This window comes from Mirounga angustirostris, unplaced genomic scaffold (genome assembly GCF_029215605.1).
Source record: "Mirounga angustirostris isolate CCGP_5_RB_7025 unplaced genomic scaffold, mMirAng1.0.hap1 SCAF_12, whole genome shotgun sequence".
NCBI classification, from domain to species: domain Eukaryota; kingdom Metazoa; phylum Chordata; class Mammalia; order Carnivora; family Phocidae; genus Mirounga; species Mirounga angustirostris.
This window is the reverse complement of record NW_026991720.1, coordinates 6,186,565-6,207,377: the sequence shown is the minus strand read 5'-3', so window position 1 is coordinate 6,207,377 and position 20,813 is coordinate 6,186,565. Positions and strand designations below refer to the sequence as shown.

Sequence of the window (20,813 nt, the reverse complement as noted above, 5' to 3'; positions counted from 1 at the left end):
GAGCAAGGTGGAGAGAGACAAGACTGGGAAGGGCCCTGGGGAGGAAAGAGAAAGGCCCCATCTCCCCATCTGGAAGATTTGGGAAGGCTAGAGTCCCTCAATGGAAGTTAGGACACCAGGGCCAATGCCAGCCACAGCCCTAGGAAAAGTGGGAGAAGAAAACCTTCCCAGACAAAGCCTTTCTGTCTCTCCTTTGACTCTTTCTCCTCTTCCTAAAACCTCTGCCATGGCTCCCTTGGCCCAGATCAACATCAATACAGCCACCAGTGCTGTATGGAACTGTCCCCGATCTCCCTGTGGCCAGAAAGTGCCCCATCTTGGACATCTCATAAGAGATTGATTGGGGGTCGTGTCTGCGAAAGATAATGGGGAGGCAGGTCTCATATTTATGGAAGGAGAGAAGGAAGAAGAAACAGCGAAGAAGAGGCTCAGAGCACAGTGAGCTCTGAGAAGCTCTCTGGCAGGCCAACAGGGGCTCCACATCAAGACTGGCCACAGAGGAGTGCCGGCTGGGCAGAACTGGCGAGCCCACAGACTCCCCATGGCTCAGGGAAGCTTCCAGGGGAGCATGTGGCCTTGAGCCCTGGGCAGATTCCGAAGGCAGGCAGTTCCTGTAGCAGGTTCTCTCTGGAAGGGAGACCTGGGCAGGTTACCTCCAGAGCTGCCAGGGCTGAGCCATGAGGAAGAGGAAGAAAGATTCTCTTTAGTCAGAGGGCAAAGGGTGAGATCAAGGGACAGCAACAGGCAAGGGCCTGAAAACTGTCTGGGGATCCATGAGGAAACCCCTTTGTCCAGAACAGAAGGTGTGAGCAGCATACTTGGGAAATCGACGGCTGGGCCAGGGTGGTACTGGGCCTTGGCCTTGGGTGGAAGGTTTCAGGGAGGGCCAGGGCAAGAGGTGAGCCCTGCTTTTGAGATGATTCTAGCAGCAGTGGGAAGCACAGAGGGGAGGGGAGGTCCCAAGGTCAGGAGACCACAGGGAGTGGCTTTGGTAAATGGTGCAGGCAACTGCTCAGGAGAACTCAGCATCTGATGCTTATTGTCACCTTGTCCCTGAGGAGGCCAGCCACTGCTCCATTACCTGGAGTGTAGGTAGAGTCCTTCCCGGTCATGTGCATTTTAGGTAGTGGCTGAATGGGAACCAGAAATGGGGTCTGGTGAAGATGTCTGAGAGGTAGGGGCCTGGATCCGCCTCCTGCCTTGCTGGGAAAGGGGGGTGAGTGGGGCGGAGCCTCAGGCTCCGGGGCGTAGGGACAGGTCTGGACTGAGCATAGGCATTGTGCTTCTGACTCCCACCTGCCCCTTTGTGAAAGAGGGGCAGCAAAGCTCTCCAGGTGTCCAGGAGCTCAGGCTTCTCCATGGTTACAAGGTCCCCTCGCCCTCCTCCCTCCAAACTGGCCGACCCTAACTTCTTGGTATGACCCCAGAGCTCGCAGCACAGCCTGTTCCTTCCGGCTGATCCGCCTGCCCGGCTCCCACCCAGGCCCACCCCAATCTTATCCTCCACTGCTTTTCAAAGGAGTCCAGCCAACACAAATCTACGTGTTTGTTTGTCTGCCTGTCTGCCTCTCCCAGTCTCTGCCTATCCCAGTCTCTCAACTTCCGTTTCTTGCCCACAGTTTCTCTTAGTCTCTGTGGTCTCAAATCCACGAGGCTCAGACTCCTGCAGACCCAGATGCCCCTGCTCACCTTTCTCCAGCCCCCCAATGGCTTAGAACTACAAACCCCAGTTTGCACGACTGCCCAAGGTACGTGAAGAGAGCTGGTGTGCACCATCTGCACTCTGGGAATTGTAGTTTCCCTAGCCCCATGCTCTTGCTAGGACTCCAAGATCTTCCCAGTGGGCAGTCCCTGCTCAGCACTGACTGCTGGGTCTATCTGCTGACCTACCACCCCCAGGGAAGCATGCGTCACTGGATGACAGGGTGGGGGTGGAGGCCCTGGATGGCAGCTTCCTGCTCTTTTGTGTCCCCCACTTGAGTCATGGGGGGCGGGGGTTCCAGGAAATTGGGGCTGGGAGGGGAAGGGATACCCTAATGCCAGACTCAAGGACAAAGGGTCACTGCATCCTTGCTGAACTGTATCCACAAGATCTCCAAAGCATTCCAAGGTGGGGGTCCAGGAGTGCTTAGCTGTAGACAGGGCAGGGAAGGAGAGCACCTGCAGTGACCCTAGAGGTCCCTGTGGTCACTCAGAGTATGGGAACCATCCCCTGATGTTGACACAGTGCTCACCTCCCCCCCCAACCCCTCAGAGCAAGGCCAGCCAGGGCAAGGTGGAAGTCCTCTGCTCCAGCCAGACAACACGCAAGGACCTCTCTGACCCTCTGATTGTCCACCCTGCCAACTCCACCCCTGCCCCCTACCCCCACCTACACCCCCACACACACACCCCTGCTCCTGCGCTCCAGCCCCAGGGCTCCAAGAACACCTGGCTTCCCACTTATCAGTCCTAGTCCTCCGAGCGGAACCCAGGCGTCCGGCCCCCACCCTCTGGGCGGGCATGGAGCCGAGCCTTTAGAGCCTCCCAGCCTGCCTTGTTCCTGTCCCATTGTGTGTGGGGCAGGGGCGGGGCAAGGGCCAGCACCAGAGAGCCCCCTCCCACTGCCCCCTCCCCTTCCTAAGGAAAAGGTCTGGGCTCTGCTTGGAGGGCCAGAGCTGAGGCAAGGCTGAACATGGGCAACTTGAAGAGTGTGGGCCAGGAGCCCAGGCCCCCATGTGGCCTGGGGCTGGGCCTGGGCCTGGGGCTGTGCGGCAAGCAGGGCCCTGCCTCCCCGACCTCCTCAGAGCCGAGCAGGGCACCAGCACCCGCGCCCCCACCAGCACCAGACCTCAGGTAAGGGCCCGGGCGGCTAGAGGCAGGGGGCAAGAGGGAGGGCGTCAGGCCCAGGAGCCCCGGGCTGGCAAGGGCTGGAGCCTGTAGCTCAGCCAGGAGGTCCGGGGCCCCCACACAAAAGGGCTCAGTACAGAAAGAACAGGACAATCAGGGAGGCTCAGATAAGAAACCAGGATCAGGACCAGCAGGCAACAGGTGAAAGCAGGGGGTAAGGGTGCCAGTTGACCAGGTTTGAGTGCTGCTCTGCTGCCAAGAGCTGTTTGACTTTGAGCAAGTCACTTAACCTCTCTGAGCCTTCATGTATATAGAATAAGGACAGAGCAGTGATTACTCCATGGAACTGTTATAAGTTTCTAGCTCATGGCAAGCCTTCAACAGACACTGATGATTACTTAACAGAAAAAAGAGGCTGCGGAGGATAGTTACGGGAGAGTGAGAAGACCCGCTCACAGAAAGGGGAGAGAGTTGGCCCAGGAGACTCAGGCCCTTGGGGTGGGAGGCTGAAAAGACAGAGCAAACAGGCCTTTTTCCTCGACTCCTGGCCCCACCTCCTAGTGGCCGTCAACCCCGAAACTAACCTGGCATCCTCAGCCCCCAGAAGGGAGAAAGGGCAGCTGGAGGCCAGGTGGGGTGCCAGGCCAGGCAGGGTGGCCAGGGGCTGGAGGTAGCTCTGCAGGGAAGGCTCCGCACCGGCGCACCCGAGGTCCGAGTCCCTCCCTTCCTCCCCGACGCAGGCCTCAGCCTCTGGGAGGAAGTGATAAGGCCTCTGAGGCTTCCCTTCACACGATGGTTACTGTCAGGAGGGGTATGAGTGGGGAGGGAAATCTGGGCTGAGGAATCCCTGCGGGGGCTTCCCTCAGCTCAGCCACGGGCTCCGTCCCCCTCAAAGTAGGGTTCACCACAACTCCAGGGGGCGGGACACCCCGCATCCAGAGGAGGCGAGGTGGGCCCTGAACAGGGATGAGGACCCAGCCTTGGGTCAGGGGCTCAGGCGCTTGTCTGCCGCTGCTGCCCTGGGCAGCCCAGGCTCTGGAGACACAAGAGACAGGCGGGCCTGGGTTTTGAAGGGACCTGATCCTGCCCATTGGGCCTCTGGCAAGATTCCTAACTTTTCTGAGCCTCAGGTCCCTCATCTGTAAATGAGGATGCTAATACCGTCTACCTCCTAAGGTGGCTGTGAGGGCTGACAGAGGAAACGTAAGGAAGCGTGAGGCAGGCGAGCAATAGTCACTGGGGTTATTAATGTTGCCGGAGGGGTCTCTAGGGGCACATCCAGAAGGAAATACATTCCTCCCCCATGACCCCTCCCCTGGGTCCCAGCAGCCCCCCGCTCACCCGGCCACCGGACGGGCCCAAGTTCCCTCGTGTGAAGAACTGGGAGGTGGGGAGCATCACCTACGACACCCTGAGTGCCCAGTCACAGCAGGTAAGGCCGGGAGCCCTCTCCATCCCACGTCAGGGTCAGTATGGCTACGGCCAGTCCCCTCCTGAACTCAAAGAGACACTGGGAAGAGCCAGAGGAGCTAAGGGACACACAGGGGCCTCTGGTGACTCCTAGCCTCCAGCCCTTGCCCCAAGTCCTGCCACAACCCAGCCCAACCTCACCCCGATTTCCAGTCCCAGCCCCAGCCCTCAACCCACACCTGCCCAGACCCACCCTCCCTCTGGCTCCCCACGCTGCCTCTGCACCCTGACCTGGTCCTGACCTCCATGCTCCCTGCTCTCTCTGCCTCTGCCCTCCACCCCAACCCAGGATGGGCCCTGCACCCCCAGACGCTGCCTGGGCTCCCTGGTATTTCCACGGAAACTGCAGAGCCGGCCCTCTCAGGACCCTCCGCCCCCTGAGCAGCTGCTGAGCCAGGCCAGGGACTTCATCACCCAGTACTATAGCTCCATCAAGAGGTGAGACCATGCCTTGAGACCCACAGCCCACCCTTGTCCTTTGACGTGGGGCCCTGGTCCTACCAAGCCCTCGAAAGGATGATCACCTTCCCCAGGACCCACTCCCATCCCCCACCCTGACACCAGCACCCACCAACCTCCCCCCAACACCCACACAAAGCCTGGGGAGCCTCTCCCCTCAATGTGACTTTCTTTTGCTCCCCTTTCCACACCAGGAGCGGCTCCCAGGCCCATGAGCAGAGGCTTCAGGAAGTGGAAGCAGAGGTAGCAGCCACGGGCACCTACCAGCTTCGGGAGAGCGAGCTGGTGTTCGGGGCCAAGCAGGCCTGGCGAAATGCTCCCCGCTGTGTAGGCCGGATCCAGTGGGGGAAGCTGCAGGTGTGGCTGGCCAGCAAGCACCCAGGATCGGGACTGGGGGAGAGAAAAGGAAAGGAGCAGTGAGGGCAGCTCCTGAGGACCCCCTATGGGGTCCCAAGCAGCGGGGAGATCCTTGCCCGTTCCCTCAGAGATTGGTACCCCTGGGGAGCCCTCAGCCCAATAGCTAACACCTGGTTGTTAAGCCCCATATCAATGCCTTGGCTGGCTGCAGAGAGAAACACCCAAACATACTGAGTCAGTGAGGACAGCTGGGCAGTGATCGGGTAGGGAGGGTGGGGGTTGTCTGAGCAACAGAAGCATTCTTCTGGAAAAGGCCCCTTGCTGCTTCTTCCCTGGTGGCCCCACTTGTCCAGCCCAATCCTCCAGCACCTTGGCCTCACACCCTCCTTCACACTCCCACCACTGGAATGGCCTAAGAGAAGCAAGCTGACCCACAGGGGAACTTAATCCATGACCTGGGCCTCCTTAGCTGTAGCTGGCCACCAAAGAATTTGGAATGAAGCCACATGCTCAGTAAATCCCCAAAGGAGTCTCCGATAAAAGAACGATCCTGTCTGATACTCGCATCCCCTTGAAGTTTTCAAAGCTCCAGCTCAACTCTGAACCCATCAGAGCTTCCATATTGGATCCCACTCACTGCTACATCCCTTCCTTGGCCCCAGACCAGCCACTGCCACCCCCTGCTTCTGTCACTAACACAAGCAGGCAAGGGACCTCCCAGCTCCCTGCTGGTGGCCCCACTCAGCCAGTCAAGGTGCTTCTCCTAGCATCAGAATGTCAGGATGGGCAGATTCCCCGGACAGCCACCTAGTGCGGCCAACCACCTTCCCATCATCAGTGTGCTCAAGGAGAGTCTGCTGACTGGCTGGGGTCACCTGCCTTTGCTTGAGCACCATGGGTAATGGGGAACTCACCACCCCCACCCCTAGGTGGCCTCCCTGTCACTTGGTGCCCTTCCCCAATCATCAGTTTGGCAGTGACTGGGTCCCTCCTCTGTATCAGGTACTGAGTCAGCTTCTGCAGCGGTGGGGAGATGTCCCAGCAAGGAGATAAGGAGCAGACCAGGCTACGTTGGGTGTGTGGTGTGCAGGGGAGGAAGGCGGGGTCAGTGTGGGTGCAGATGGTCAGGGAGGCTCCCCGGAGGAGAAAGAACCATGACAAGTGACCCCGGCAGCCTTTGGAGGCTGCAGAGTAGGTGGCTACTCCCTCCCCTGCCTCCTCACCTTCTCCTAGAGCTGAGACTCAAGAGCCCTTCCCCCCCGCCCCCCATCCCCCTGCCTCGGCTGGCTCAGGTGTTCGATGCCCGGGATTGCAGCTCTGCCCAAGAGATGTTCACCTACATCTGCAACCACATCAAGTATGCCACGAACCGGGGCAACCTCCGGTGAGTGCCCTCTACACTGTGCCAGATGCCACTCCTACCCGCGGTGGCAGTGAAGGCGGGGCTCTGACACCTGTCGTTCTCATGTGTCAGCTCGGCCATCACAGTGTTCCCCCAGCGCGCCCCAGGCCGCGGAGACTTCCGAATCTGGAACAGCCAACTGGTGCGCTATGCGGGCTACAGGCAGCAGGACGGCTCGGTGCGGGGGGACCCAGCCAACGTGGAGATCACTGAGGTGGGCACAGAGAGGCAGAGCAGGGGGAGGCCAGCCGATGAGGGCTCTGGGAGGGGGCGTGGGGGTCCAGCCAAAGAGTGGCCAGTGGAGCAGGGAGGGGGGACTCTGAGATGAAGGAGGGAGATGCCAATGAAGGGGGTCCCCAAGGAGTGCAGGAGGCTGGGCCTCTCAGACCTACCTCTGACCCTGCTCCCCACAGCTCTGCATCCAGCACGGCTGGACCCCAGGAAACGGCCGCTTTGACGTGCTGCCCCTACTGCTCCAGGCCCCAGATGAGCCCCCAGAACTCTTTGCTCTGCCCCCTGAGCTGGTCCTCGAGGTGCCCCTGGAACACCCCACGTGAGCATGAGAGGGACTGGAGTCAGGTGGAGGAGGGGATGCCCTGGGGTGGCCAGGCAGGCCAGGCTCCACAGGCAGCCTGATCCCCCACCCGGACACCCCCAGGCTGGAGTGGTTTGCAGCCCTGGGCCTGCGCTGGTATGCCCTCCCGGCAGTGAGCAACATGCTGCTGGAAATCGGGGGACTGGAGTTCCCTGCGGCCCCTTTCAGCGGCTGGTACATGAGCACTGAGATTGGCACGCGGAACCTGTGTGACCCTCACAGATATAACGTCCTGGAGGTGAGGACCCGTGGGTAGGGAAGGGGATGCATCCCCTTTGGGCCAGAGCCTGTGACTCGCAAATAGGTCCCCACCCTGTCAGCAACTGGGAGAACCTGAGTGAGGCCCAGGCTGCCTCCTACATTAGAATTTTGGAAGGCTCCGGGACGGCGAATTTGGGGCAAAGGAGTGTACATGCGTGGGTACAAATATGCAGTTATTTTTCTGGGATCTATAGTTCTATAGCTTTCCTCAGATTCTCAAGGCAGATCTTGCAAACAATGTCATTTTAGAGACGAGAAGTTAAGATCCGGGGCAGAGAAGTAACTGGCCCAGGGTCCCTCTCTGCTCAGGGGTGCCTTTGCAGGGAAGAACCTGAACCGGCCCCAAACTAAGCAGTCTGGCCTCTCGATGGACACCTACCTACCCTCACTCGTTCTAGTCATGAGTTCCAGACAAAGATGTTCTCCGTCCACTCCCCCCATACTTGTCCCTACCAATGCCTTGCACCCCCGCTCCCAGGATGTGGCGGTCTGCATGGACTTGGATACCAGGACAACCTCATCGCTGTGGAAAGACAAGGCAGCGGTGGAAATCAACTTGGCCGTGCTGCACAGTTACCAGGTACAGACCCACACCGGCCAGGAGGGGAGGGGCTGGGGCTGGAAAAGAGGGCGGCACCTAGAGACGGGGGGCAGGCCTTGGACACAGCTGGGAGGAGTACCAGGGTCCATGGGGCACACTGGGCCTGCGCTTCTAGGGACACAGCACCTACTGTTCCAGGCGCACAGTATGGGGGTAGAGTGTGCCTGGAGTCCTGCTGATTGGGACATGCTCAGTAATGCAGGCCCCCAGGGCAGAGGGGGTATTGTGATGTGTGGGACCCCCTGGATCCTGGAAACACCAACTCCAGGACTGAAGGCCTGCTGAGCATTGTTGGTCGAGGAAACTAGCACCTGCTGAGAACTTGGCCAGAGTTCAGGATGTTTTGGTTCAGGGGCAGGACAGACAGACGTGGGAGACTGGAGCTGCTACTGTTGAGTTTTGGGCGCGCCACACAGGCTGCAGCTAGGGGTGACAGCATGGTGGGAAAACACAGCATGTGTTAGATGTGGGGTGACCCAGGGCACAGCGGTGACTGGAGTCACAGAAGTGTGAGTCTGTAGGCTGAGTCTAAGCCCCTGCCTCCCCAACCCCAGCTGGCCAAAGTGACCATCGTGGACCACCATGCTGCCACCGCCTCCTTCATGAAGCACCTGGAGAATGAGCAGAAGGCTAGGGGGGGCTGCCCTGCCGACTGGGCCTGGATCGTGCCCCCCATCTCTGGCAGCCTCACCCCTGTCTTCCATCAGGAGATGGTCAACTATGTCCTGTCCCCGGCCTTCCGCTATCAGGTGCCCACCCCGCTGGCTCTTGCCCACTGTGGCCAGCTCTAACGAAGCAGCCCCCAGGGGCCTCCAAATGCTTGTTTTACTTATCTCCTCCTCCACTCCCCCATCACTCCCCTGCAGCCAGACCCGTGGAAGGGGAGTGCATCCAAGGGTGCCGGCATCACCAGGAAGAAGACCTTTAAGGAAGTGGCCAAGTAGGTGCCCTAGGAGTGCTGCCCTTCCCCCACACCAGGGGACCAGCTCTAGCAATGGGGAGGCCCACCACCTCCCCACACCCACCACTCAGCGCCCCAAGACCTTGCTTGGACCATGCACCTGGGGAGGCCCTGGCTCAGTGTGCCTGGGACCGCCCTCACCCTGCCCCCCCCTGCAGTGCGGTGAAGATCTCTGCCTCACTCATGGGCACCGTGATGGCAAAGCGAGTGAAGGCGACCATCCTGTATGGCTCCGAGACCGGCCGGGCCCAGAGCTACGCCCAGCAGCTGGGGAGACTCTTCCGGAAGGCTTTCGACCCCAGGGTAGGGCTAAGCCCAGTGGAGTGGGGATCTGGGAAGGGGGAGGGGGCCCATCCATAACTTCAGATGTGCCCTGGAGGACAGAAGAGGGTCACAAGTCAGAGCCCAGGAGGAAGCCTGGGATCCAGATGGATTCAGGGATTGAGTCCAGGCCCGAGTCAGGGTCTGAACTGTGCCCTGCCAGGGAGGGTCAGGGTAGAAGTGCCAGGAAAGCAGGGGCCAAGTCCCTGGGACATCAGTCTTCTCCTCGTCCACAGGTCCTGTGCATGGATGAGTACGATGTGGTGTCCCTTGAGCATGAGACGCTGGTGTTGGTGGTGACCAGCACATTTGGGAATGGTGATCCCCCGGAGAATGGAGAGGTGAGGTCTAGCAGGAAAGGGGCCACTGGAAATGAGGGGAGGTGGGGCAGGAAAATGGGGTGGTTGGGCAGGAACCCCACCTCCATGAAGGATAGTGGAGATGCCTTGAGAGTCCCCCAGAGTGTGGACATTTCACTGGGACCCGAGAGCCTGCACAAGCCATACTCCAGCCCCAGCCCTCACAGTGTGTCCCCGGGTCATTTCCATTATCCATGCAAGTGTTTAATATGTGGAAGGCACTTGGCTGGCCGACGAGGTCAGACTGCTCTCAAGCACTGACTAGTTAGAAAAACAGCGATACTCCACTTACTACTCAATTTCAGCTTTCTCTTTTCTTCTTTCCTTAACAAAAGAAAAGAGCACTGCTCAGATGTCAACAGAGATTAGGCAACTTCACTTTCTGCACAAATCTTTAAAGAAACAAACTAGAGCACCTCCACTGAACACTTTATTATCAGCCACTATCTTCCCAGCTTCTCTGTCCTGGCAGCCCCTGCTACAGTCATTCCTCATGCCCTTGGCTGCGGCAGGTTCTAGGTGATAAATGCCTCCTGAGCGCTGGGTACCTCCTCAAGCAGCCCAAAGCAGAATTCTGAGGCAAGTTCCCACCGCCCCCCTGCCGACCATGCTGCCCATTTCAGCCGTCATTCTGATCTGCCTTGTAAAGAATAACAGAATCACTTTCTTTTTTAGTATAAAAGTGGTATTTACACTACCCTGTGAAGACACAGAACATTTCCATCACCTAGGCAGTCCCCTTGTCAGTGCCCCCAGCCAGCCCCTCCCCAGTCCATCCCTTCCGGTCAGCCAGGTTAGTTTTGCCTGCTCTAGGATGTCACAGAAAGGGGAGCACACGGTAAGGACTCGGCCTGTGTCTGAGGCTCATCCCACTGTGAGCGATTCAGTGCCTCGCTCCTTTCTACTGCCTAGCAGCAAGCAGCGTTCACTCTGTGAACACACTGTTTCTCTGTTCTCCTGCTGACGGGCGCTTGGGTCGTTTCCAGGGTTTGGCTATTATGAATAAAGCTGTTATGAACATTCTTGGGCAAGGCTTTTGTGGGCTTATGTTTTCATTTCTCTTGAATAAATATCTAGGAGTGGAATTGCTGGGTCATCGGGTAGATGTATGTTTAACTTCAAAACAAAAAACAAAAAAACAAAAAAACTGCCAAACAGCCACATGGATTGAACTGCACCTCTAAATTCTGTACATTTCAGCGTATGTAAATTTTACTCCATTTTTTTTTTAAATGGAGCAAACCTAGGAATATGGCTCACAGAAAATATTCATCAAAGCCACTAACAAGAATGTTTATAGCAGCATTGTTCGTAATAGCCCCACACTGGAAACAATTCCAATGACTGTCCACAGTAGACTGGATAAATAAACTGTGGTCTATTCAAATTCTATGCAGCAATGAGGATGAACGGATCACAACCACACAACATAGGTGAATCTGAAAATATAAAGGAGAGGGGAAGAAGCCAAACACAACAGAATCGGACTGTAGGGTTCACTTTATATTAACTCCAGAAAGAGGCAAAAGGAATCCTTGGTTTTTGTTTTTTTTTTAAGATTTTATTTATTTATTTGAGACAGAGAGAATGAGAGAGAGCACATGAGAGTGGGGAGGGTCAGAGGGAGAAGCAAACTCCCCGCTGAGCAGGGAGCCCGAAGCGGGACTCAATCCCGGGACTCCAGGATCATGACCTGAGCCGAAGGCAGTCGCTTAACCAATTGAGCCACCCAGGCGCCCAAGGAATCCTTGGTTTTAATCGGGAGAATGGTTGCCCCCCGCTGGGGTGGGAGGTGGTAACTGGGAGGGGTCCGAAGCTGAATTCTAGGGTTCTGGCAACATTTCCTGAGATGGTGCTGACACAGGCATGTTCAGTTTGTGAAAATCTAGAAAGCTATACGTTTATATGTGTGCTTTTCTGAATGTATTACACTTCAACAAAAAGTTCAAAAAATAAAATTAAAGTAGTACACACTAATTATGGTGAATGTAAAGGCCCGCCACCCAGACGCACCTAGAGCTAACACTGGGGTGTTCCAGGCTTGCCACATTTTGGGTTTTGCTGTGTGAAGGTGTTCCACGTAGCTCTTAGCGATTTTCGTGGCAGCACATGACATAGCTCAGCCTTCTAGAAGATGTCAGTGCCACCGACTAGCAATGGAGGCAATGCAGGGAGACTCAGGGCTGTTTTCCACCTATCAAGTTGGCTGAAACATTAAGGACTGGCCCCATCCAGTGTTGGTACGAGTGAGCAAAGAGCGCTCTCTTGCTGCGGGCAGATCTGACCACCCACCTCATCCTGCCTTCAAATCCTGATTCAGCAACTCCCCTTGCAAGGACTACCCTACCAAAATACACAAAAGAGGAGGTGGATGTGTGTATATACAAGTGTTTGAGCATTGGTCACAGACCACCCAGATATTCTGAGTCAGACGAAAGTCTCCTGCATGTGGTCCATGAGAATGTGGGGACACTATGCAGCCATTCAAAAGAAGGTCAGTCTTGGTGTGTTGACCTGGAAGGAGGTCCATGATAGGTTGCTGAGGAAAAAGCAGCTAAGTATGGTGTAGCCCCATTTTTACTTTTTGGAAAAACTATAAAGGTAGATACATATGGAAGTACAACTGAACAGATCTAGGAGGTTAAACACCTGTCCATAGAGCACATGCCTTGGGGGCGAGGACTGGAGGAAAGGTAAGGGCAGATTTTTCTCTTTTGTTACTTTATGGTTCTGTAATGTTTTCAAAAAGCCAATACCAGTTTTAAAATTTTCAAAACAGGGGTGGCTGGGTGGTTCAGTCGTTAAGCATCTGCCTTCGGCCCGGGTCATGGTTCCGGGGTCCTGGGATCGAGCCCCGAATCGGGCTTCCTGCTCAGTGGGGGGCCTGGTTCTCCCTCTCCCACTCCCCCTGCTTGTGTCCCCTCTCTCGCTGTGTCTCTCTCTGTCAAATAAATAAATAAAATCTTAAAAATAAATAAATAAATAAATAAAATTTTCAAAACAAATTAAAATCAGAATTTATAAATAAGGATCAGTCGACCGCAGTTTTAAACTTCTGTGTGGTTTGAAATAAAACAAAACTAACCATGATACCGACACTTCCCCTCCCCAGAGTTTTGCGGCAGCCCTGATGGAGATGTCCGGCCCCTACAACAGTTCCCCTCGGCCAGAACAGCACAAGTGAGTGGGGCTCGGAGCTTAGGGGGAGGTGGGAGGGAGGGCAGTGAGGCATGTGGAGACAGTGAGGAAAGGAGGGCTGAAATGGTCTCCCTCTGTGCCTCCAACAAGCTAGAGGGCAGATGTGAGGAGGCCTGGACCCCCATCACAGCTCAGGATGCCCTACTTCCTTGTGACCTGGCCATTCACAGCCCCCGGAACTCTGAGGGCTGGTCAGTCCTGAGGTCCCCTTCAGAGAAGGGAAGGGAGGCACAATGGGGCCTGAAGGCACAGAGATCCCCAGGGCGACAAAGCCAAGCCCAAGGGCAGGGTCTTTCCCATCCCAGATGTAGAGACCCCGGAGCTGTCCCCAGGCTGTGTCTGGGCCTGTGCCATGCTCCCAGTTCTCTGTGACAGCCCTGTCTCTGTCTTCTCTTGCCAGGAGTTACAAAATCCGCTTCAACAGCGTCTCCTGCTCAGACCCGCTGGTGTCCTCCTGGAGACGGAAGAGAAAGGAGTCCAGTAATACAGATAGCGCAGGGGCCCTGGGTACCCTCAGGTGTGGGAGCTGCAGTGAGGGGAGGCATGGGAGGGAGGGCAGGCTGCCGGGGCATACAGGGGGCAGGGACAGGTGTGGGCTCCAGTGACGGCTCCCTGAACCCCAGGTTCTGTGTGTTCGGCCTGGGCTCCCGGGCATACCCCCACTTCTGCGCCTTCGCTCGTGCGGTGGACACACGGCTAGAAGAGCTGGGCGGGGAGCGGCTACTGCAGCTGGGCCAGGGAGATGAGTTGTGTGGCCAGGAGGAGGCCTTCCGTGGCTGGGCCCAGGCCGCCTTCCAGGTGAGCCCCTGGGCCTGTTCAAACGTGTGACCCAGGCTTCGCCTCCCACCCCAATTCTGGCTCCCTCCCACCTGCACCCCTCCCCTTTGAGACATGCAATATTGAGGCTGGAGGCCTTGCTGCTGTCCTGATTCTGTTTGGTTCTCTGGTCCCATCCTGTTCCTTCCAAAATCCATCCTCATTTCACCACTGTACAGCCAGCCCTTCTGGCTCAGTCCGCAGCAGTGGATGACGCAGCCCTAACAACACGGGAGGTGGCTGGCCCAGGCAGAGGAGAGCAGAAAGGGCCCCCGCAGGTAGAGCTTCAGCCAGGCACAGACGGGGCCCCTGAGTGGGAGCCTAGAGGGTGAGCATGCATGGCAGGCAGGGTGGAGGGAGAGGGGAAGGCCCAAGAGAAGGCTGGACAGAGGCGAGGGCTGAAACTGAGGCCAGGAGAACCTACAGAAAGTCAGAGGCCAGACAGGCTTGGGGAGGTGCCTGGACAGATGGTGTCCTGGCTCAGGGAAGTGCAAGGAGGGGTGCATCCCAGGGCTGTGACTTTCTCAGCCTGGGCTTCCCCCAGAGGCAGCTCTGCCTGGTCTGGGGATTATGCCTGGAGGTGAACAGGCTCCTTCTCCCCGTCCTAACACTCTTTCAGGGCAGTGCTCGCCCCACCCAGGGTTCCCAGGCTTGAGTTTATCAGGTCTGGCCCGATGGAGCCAAGGGGTACATGCAAGGAGGAGGGCTGTGGGGGCACCTGGCACAGGTGGAGGGTTTGCTGGGAAGGAGAAAGTCAAGCTGAAGAAATAGATAGGCTCAGGCTGGGAGGAGGAGAACAGGAAGGAAAACAAGAATCCGGACGAAAGGAAGCGACTGGAAGCTAAGAGTAGAACAGGAAAAGGAGCACAAGGTGAAGTTTTAGGGATACTGCTTTAGAGACGCAGGGTCAACGAGAGGAACATCCAACTAGAAAGCAGGAAAACGCTGAATGAACTAGGGTGGTAGCAGTGGGGCTAGGAAGGAAGGGAGGGGGCCAAGGAAGGAAGGAAGAGATATAAGACCTTACACACACAAAAGAAAGATTAACAGGACTGGTGATACGCATTGGGAGGAGAAGGAGCAACCAATCATGGGTGAGCCCTGGATTTCAAGCCTGGGCCGGGACCAGCAGTCTGCAGGACTCCTACCTGAACAGAGACAAATAGGATATGTACCCTCCCAGGGGTCCTGCCCCAGGGGCCCCTCTAGCCCTTATGAGCAACGCAAGAAGGACAGAGCGGCCAGAGACCCCTCCCACAGCCACCCAAATTTGGTGTCCCCCTCCGGGAGCACTGTAGGGTTTTTACATAAAGCATCTCATTTCATCCTCCCCGGAACCTAATGAGGTGGAAAGAGGGCTCAGCGAGACATGTGGAATATAAGCAGACGAGTCAGAATCTGAATGCACTCCGAGCGCACAGCTGCGTTCACTGAGTGCTACCGTGTGCCGAGTGCCGCGCTCCCTGAGAGTACCACTCACCAGATTATGGAACCAGTGGGTGTGACACGAGTAAATACGTGCAAAGGGAGAGTCAGTGCAGTGGCCAAGCCATGAAATGGGTCGAAGAACAGGCACTGTCAGCCTCAGCTACTGGGGCTGCCGAGGCCGCAGGCGAGAGGGCCCCCCCAGTCCCAGGAACAGAAGGAAGGTGGCCTCTGGGGACCCCACAACCCAGCTCAGCCTCCCACCTCAGCCTCCCTGAGCTCCTCCCTGCTCCGCTCGCCCTGGTGGCCCGAGGCCCTCAGCCCTCACCATCTCGCCCCTCAGGCCTCCTGTGAGACTTTCTGTGTGGGACAGGACGCCAAGGCCGCCGCCCGGGACATATTCAGCCCCAAACGGAGCTGGAAGCGCCAGAGGTACCGGCTGAGTGCCCAGGCCGAGGGCCTCCAGCTACTGCCAGGTGAGTCTCTGGCCTCCCCCTGACCCCGCTGGCCCTCTGGGCTCCCAGGGTCCCAGGACTAACTGTCAGCGACCCGGCCGGGTTCCCAGCTCAGTCTCAGTCTCCCCCCAGGCCTGATCCACGTGCACAGGAGGAAGATGTTCCAGGCTACGGTCCTTTCAGTGGAAAACCTGCAAAGCAGCAAGTCCACGTGAGGAGGACCACCTCCCCCCCACACACACACCTGTCCTGGCCTCTCCTTCCCTCTGTCCCAGCATGCTCCCGCCCACGCCCTCCTCGCTCCCTTCTAACTGCCCCAACTCCTGACCCACAGCCGGGCCACGATCCTGGTGCGTCTGGACACTGGAGGCCAGGAGGCGCTGCAGTACCAGCCAGGGGACCACATAGGCATCTGCCCACCCAACCGGCCCGGCCTCGTGGAGGCACTGCTGAGCCGCGTGGAGGACCCGCCTCCACCAGGAGAGCCGGTGGCCGTGGAGCAGCTGGAGAAGGGCAGCCCTGGTAAGGCCGAGCGATCTGGGGCACGAGTGACAGCCTGCTCATCCCCCTGGCCTCAGGGTCCCCGTGAGTTGAGGGACCTGGTAGAGGACTGCCACCTCCCCTCACAGCCGTAACGCCTGTGCTCAGAGCCGGCTGTGCTCCCTCTTGTCGGACTGACCTTGTGGCTGGATGGTCCACAGAGTGTGGCTCCTTTCTCAGTACCTGCCCCTTCCCCCCAAAAGGCTGCACCCCTCTGGGCTCCCCCCAAAGTCTCCTCCTGACAGCCTAGCCCACTCTGTAGCTGGCCTCAGTCTATCTCCTGCCACGCCGGTGCCTGGCATTAAAATAAGAACCCAGACCAACCCAAACCAAGCAGAGACCGCCAAACACACACACAAAGGGGCTGCCCAGACAGGCCCATCACCACTGTTCAAGGGCAAGGTCTCCAATAAAACACAAGGCGTGGTCGGTCCTGGGATACCCCCAAAGCAATGACCACCTCAGACTCTGCAGTTCCAGGTGGCCCCTTCCTCAGACCTCCCCTGTACATCACCCACAGGTGGACCACCCCCCAGCTGGGTTCGGGACCCCCGGCTGCCCCCATGCACGCTGCGCCAGGCTCTCACCTTCTTCCTGGACATCACTTCCCCGCCCAGCCCTCAACTCCTTCGACTGCTCAGCACCCTGGCCGAAGAGTCCAGCGAACAGCAGGAGCTCGAGAGCCTCAGCCAGGTGCGGGCAGCCCCAGTGGGCAGCAGGGGCTCGAGAAGCAGGAAGAGCCAGGCGGGAAAGGGGGGTCCACCTGGCTAGCACACCCTGGGGTTTAAGACCCAGCTCTGGAGTCACTAATTCAGCTCTGAATTCTCGATGCTCAAGAAATGTTTGTTGGCCTGAACTGAAAAGGGAGAAACCCCAGTTGGCTCGGCTCAGGAGGAGTCAAGAAGGGAGGTCAGCAGGCAGGGTTGGGAGGTTCTGAGCCCATTGCACCCTGCTCCCACCAGGACCCACGGCGCTACGAGGAGTGGAAGTGGTTCCGCTGCCCCACGCTGCTGGAGGTGCTGGAGCAGTTCCCATCGGTGGCACTGCCCGCCCCCCTGATCCTCACCCAGCTGCCCCTGCTCCAGCCCCGGTACTACTCGGTCAGCTCAGCACCCAGCGCCCACCCAGGAGAGATCCACCTCACAGTAGCCGTGCTGGCATACAGGACGCAGGGTGAGGTGCTGGAGGGTCAGGGGCAGGGCCACACAGTGACCCTGGGATGGGCCCCTCATGGGCACCCTCTCCTCCCCAACCCCCAGATGGACTGGGCCCCCTTCATTATGGAGTCTGCTCCACATGGCTGAGCCAACTGAAGGCCGGAGATCCCGTACCCTGCTTCATCAGGGGGTAAGTGAGTACTTCAGGGGACGGGGGTGGAAGGGACATCAAGAAGAGAGCGTCTGTCCAAGCAGGGGTGGACAAAGTGCCACATGGATGGTCAGGGACAGATGGAGGAATCAGCAGGTGGCTGCACAGGGTGAGGGTGGGAGTTTTGGTGAGGGGTGTGATGGGGAGCAGGGAGGACCCACTTAACACATCTTGAGAATGGGGTATCTGGTTAAGCTACTTCAGAACTTTGACTAAGCTTTGGGTGTTTCGCTAATTTGGACTTAGGGTCCTGTCCCAAAGCTTCCCTTCCCAGAGACAGGGCTGGGATTCAATCTGCAGGCCCTGCTGCTTTTAGGTAAACTATGTCCCTCGCTACATTCTTGGGGTCAGTCTGATATTGGGAGGCATGGCACTTGGGAACTGGTGCCCTGTTCAAGGCCAAGTCCCCACTTAGTCCAGGGAGAACTAGTTAGGTTACCACAGTATCACTGAGGACTCAAAGAAAGTAAAAGATTGCAGGATACCCTTCCCTGGTGCTGGGTTCAGAAGCCTTGCCCCATCCAGCAGCCAGGACCCAAAGCCCCAGGGGGCGGGGGGGGGGGTGGCGCAGAGAGACTTAAAAGAGTTCCCGGAATGGGCACCAGTTAGGTCCAGTAACCCAAAAACATCCAGGAGGCCAAATCACAAACTGTACCAATCTACTAAATACAAACCAAATACCAATATTAAGGCTAGGATTTAAAATAAACACTCAGTGAATTCGTTATGAACCAAAGGCTGTCCTTCCCTTCCCATATGTTGTAAATCTCCTAACTGAGCTATCAGAACATTCTTCAATTCAAATTAAATCATATTCCCTTTGACCCAACCTCCAGAAACACAGGTCCAGGGAGTTTCTGCCTGCAAGTAGAATTATTTTCATAACACACCATGCCCACTCTGAGCTAGACTATGTCGTAAGCACTCGACAACCCATTTACCGGTGGAAGTTGAGTTGTCCACTGGAGTCGAAGTTGGTAAGAATGTGGGAGCTGGGAAAGCACAGGGCCCTGACAGAGTGTTCCTCCACTAGGGCTCCCTCTTTCCGACTACCGCCTGATCCCAGCTTGCCCTGCATCCTAGTGGGCCCTGGCACAGGTATTGCCCCCTTCCGGGGATTTTGGCAGGAGCGGCTGCACGACATTGACAGCAAAGGTGAGACTGGGGACCAAGGGAATGACCGGAAGACAGGAGGGAGTCACACAATCTAGGGGGAAAGGGACGGGGGCTGGAAGACAGAAGCCAGGTAGGAAAGAGGGCAAGGAATGGGCCACAGAGGTGAAAAGAAGCTTATTAGACCAAGGGGAGGACAGTGCCCTGTTGTTCCAGCTTCCTGGGGCCAGACACAAAGTAGGTGTGGGACTGGGTTAAGGACAAGGGGAGAGGGGAACTGGAAGTCTGGAGAGGATGGGACTAGGACTCAGAAGGCAGAAATGCCCAAAGTGTACTTGGGACTGTGCCAGAGCTCACCTAAGTGTGTCCAAGACTCAAAGAAGCTACAGGATGTTCAGGCTGGACACGGGGTGTGCAAGGCAGCTGGTAAATCAAAAGAAGGGGGCTGTGACTGATAGGAAGGCAGACAATGTGGAAGCTGAGGATGTGCAAGAATATGGGGTTGGAGCAGGGACAGGGCTAGATGGAATCCCGGAACTTCCGTGTTAGATGGTGCCAAGGGCTTGGAATTCTAAGTCAGAAGCCCCACGTTCTCATGCAGTGCCACCACTGGTCATTCCACCCAATGAGCCACCACCTATCGTAATCTGCTTTTCTGTGAGCGTCTTCTCTGTAAATCAGGGTCAGGCAAGGTCTCTGTGAGAGCATCCTGCGCTCTCCTGGAGGCTAGACAGCCGAGAGTGGTTGTCTCTATTCGAAAGGTGGCTGGGCCGTCCGCCTGGGCGAGGTTAGCCAGTAGGAGATGTCGCTAGGGCTGCGCCCCGGGGAGAGGGCTCTCCCAAGCCCCAGTGCTGCTTGCAGGGCTGCAGCCCGCCCCCATGACTTTGGTGTTCGGCTGCCGATGCTCCCAGCTCGACCACCTTTACCGCGACGAGGTGCGGGATGCCCAGCAGCGCGGAGTTTTTGGGCGCGTCCTCACCGCCTTCTCCCGGGAGCCCGACAGCCCTAAGGTGCGACACCCTGAGGGCGCGGGGGTAACCTGAGGCTGGGCACCGGGGAAGGGCGGAGAGGGGCGCGCAGACCCAGGCCCGGCCCCGCCCCCTCGAGTGCGCACCCTCCACCCCGCCCCTCAGCACCGCCCCCCCCGGCGTCACTCAGGCACCCGCCCCCACTCGGCCCCTCCCGCGTGCCTTTTGGTCTCCCGCACCTGCACCCTAGCCCCGCCCCTTGCTTGGCTCCACCTCTCTAGAGCCCAACGCCACGCACATAGGCGCCGCCGGGGCCGCGCAGAAACTGTTCGCCCCCAGGGCCGGACCCTCCCCCCAAGAACCCCTCCCCCCGGGCGCGCCCCTAACCCCGGCTCCCCTCAGACCTACGTGCAGGACATCCTGCGGACCGAGCTGGCTGCTGAGGTGCACCGCGTGCTGTGCCTCGAGCGGGGCCACATGTTTGTGTGCGGCGACGTCACCATGGCAACCAGCGTCCTGCAGACGGTGCAGCGAATCCTAGCGACGGAGGGCGACATGGAGCTGGACGAGGCCGGCGACGTCATCGGCGTGCTGCGGGTGCGGAGGGCGGTGCCACGCCGGGGCGGGGTCATGCCCGGGGCGGGGCCCACTCCTACTTGGATCCCACCCCCGTTCTGGCCTTCTTTCCCCGCAGGATCAGCAACGCTATCACGAGGACATTTTCGGGCTCACACTGCGCACTCAGGAGGTGACAAGCCGCATACGCACCCAGAGCTTTTCCTTGCAGGAGCGACATCTGCGGGGCGCAGTGCCCTGGGCGTTCGACCCGCCTGGCCCAGACACCCCCAGCCCCTGAGAGTCCTCTTGTTTTCCATCCCAGTTCCAGGAGAGGGGCCGTCAGTCCACCAGACCAGCCACCTCTCCCCTCCCGAGGTGCTTCCCATCTTTGTCCAGAGTCTGCCCTAAATCGCCTTATTCCGGGGAATGAGCGGAATGTCCCTCTCTAGGTCTGTTTACTTGTCCCAGGTCTGGAGGCCCCCTCCCAGGGCCTACTGTCACCCTTTTTGTGTTCCTTAGGTGAATTTTAGATTCCCTTTACCTCCCCCAGGAGTATCTTATCTTGAAACCTAATCTCTAAATCAAATATTTATTATTGAAGATTCACCATAAGAGACTGGACCAGGTGTTATGAGAGCTACTAAGATGCCTAACCCAGCCCCATTGATTAAAATTACAGAATGACAAGCTTTGTCTTTTAATTTGTGCAGTTGAAGGTCGTAGTAATTCTTTAAAAGGCGGTCCTATCCTACATACT

The 20,813-nt window shown here is 57.7% G+C and overlaps 1 protein-coding gene across 2 annotated transcripts; it reads left to right on the top strand.

The window, feature by feature from the left end:
• Positions 1 to 1,422: 1,422 nt before the first annotated feature.
• Positions 1,423 to 20,743, top strand: NOS3 (nitric oxide synthase 3). 2 transcript variants are annotated; one of them, XM_045864051.1, is made up of 26 exons: positions 1,423 to 2,835; positions 4,156 to 4,261; positions 4,589 to 4,737; positions 4,953 to 5,115; positions 6,408 to 6,499; positions 6,590 to 6,731; positions 6,931 to 7,070; positions 7,176 to 7,350; positions 7,852 to 7,953; positions 8,529 to 8,723; positions 8,841 to 8,914; positions 9,094 to 9,238; positions 9,493 to 9,597; positions 12,728 to 12,795; positions 13,214 to 13,330; positions 13,437 to 13,611; positions 15,398 to 15,530; positions 15,642 to 15,720; positions 15,844 to 16,031; positions 16,570 to 16,742; positions 17,012 to 17,222; positions 17,309 to 17,396; positions 18,451 to 18,572; positions 19,392 to 19,540; positions 19,901 to 20,095; positions 20,193 to 20,743. In XM_045864051.1, the coding sequence occupies exons 1-26, from the start codon at positions 2,675 to 2,677 to the stop codon at positions 20,352 to 20,354; spliced, it is 3,609 nt and encodes a 1,202-aa protein (XP_045720007.1). In that variant the 5' UTR covers positions 1,423 to 2,674; the 3' UTR covers positions 20,355 to 20,743. The 2 variants fall into 2 exon arrangements, with proteins under 2 accessions (XP_045720007.1, XP_045720008.1); XM_045864052.3 differs by having other exon boundaries at positions 2,552 to 2,835; positions 4,159 to 4,261.
• The last annotated feature ends 70 nt before the right edge of the window (positions 20,744 to 20,813 follow it).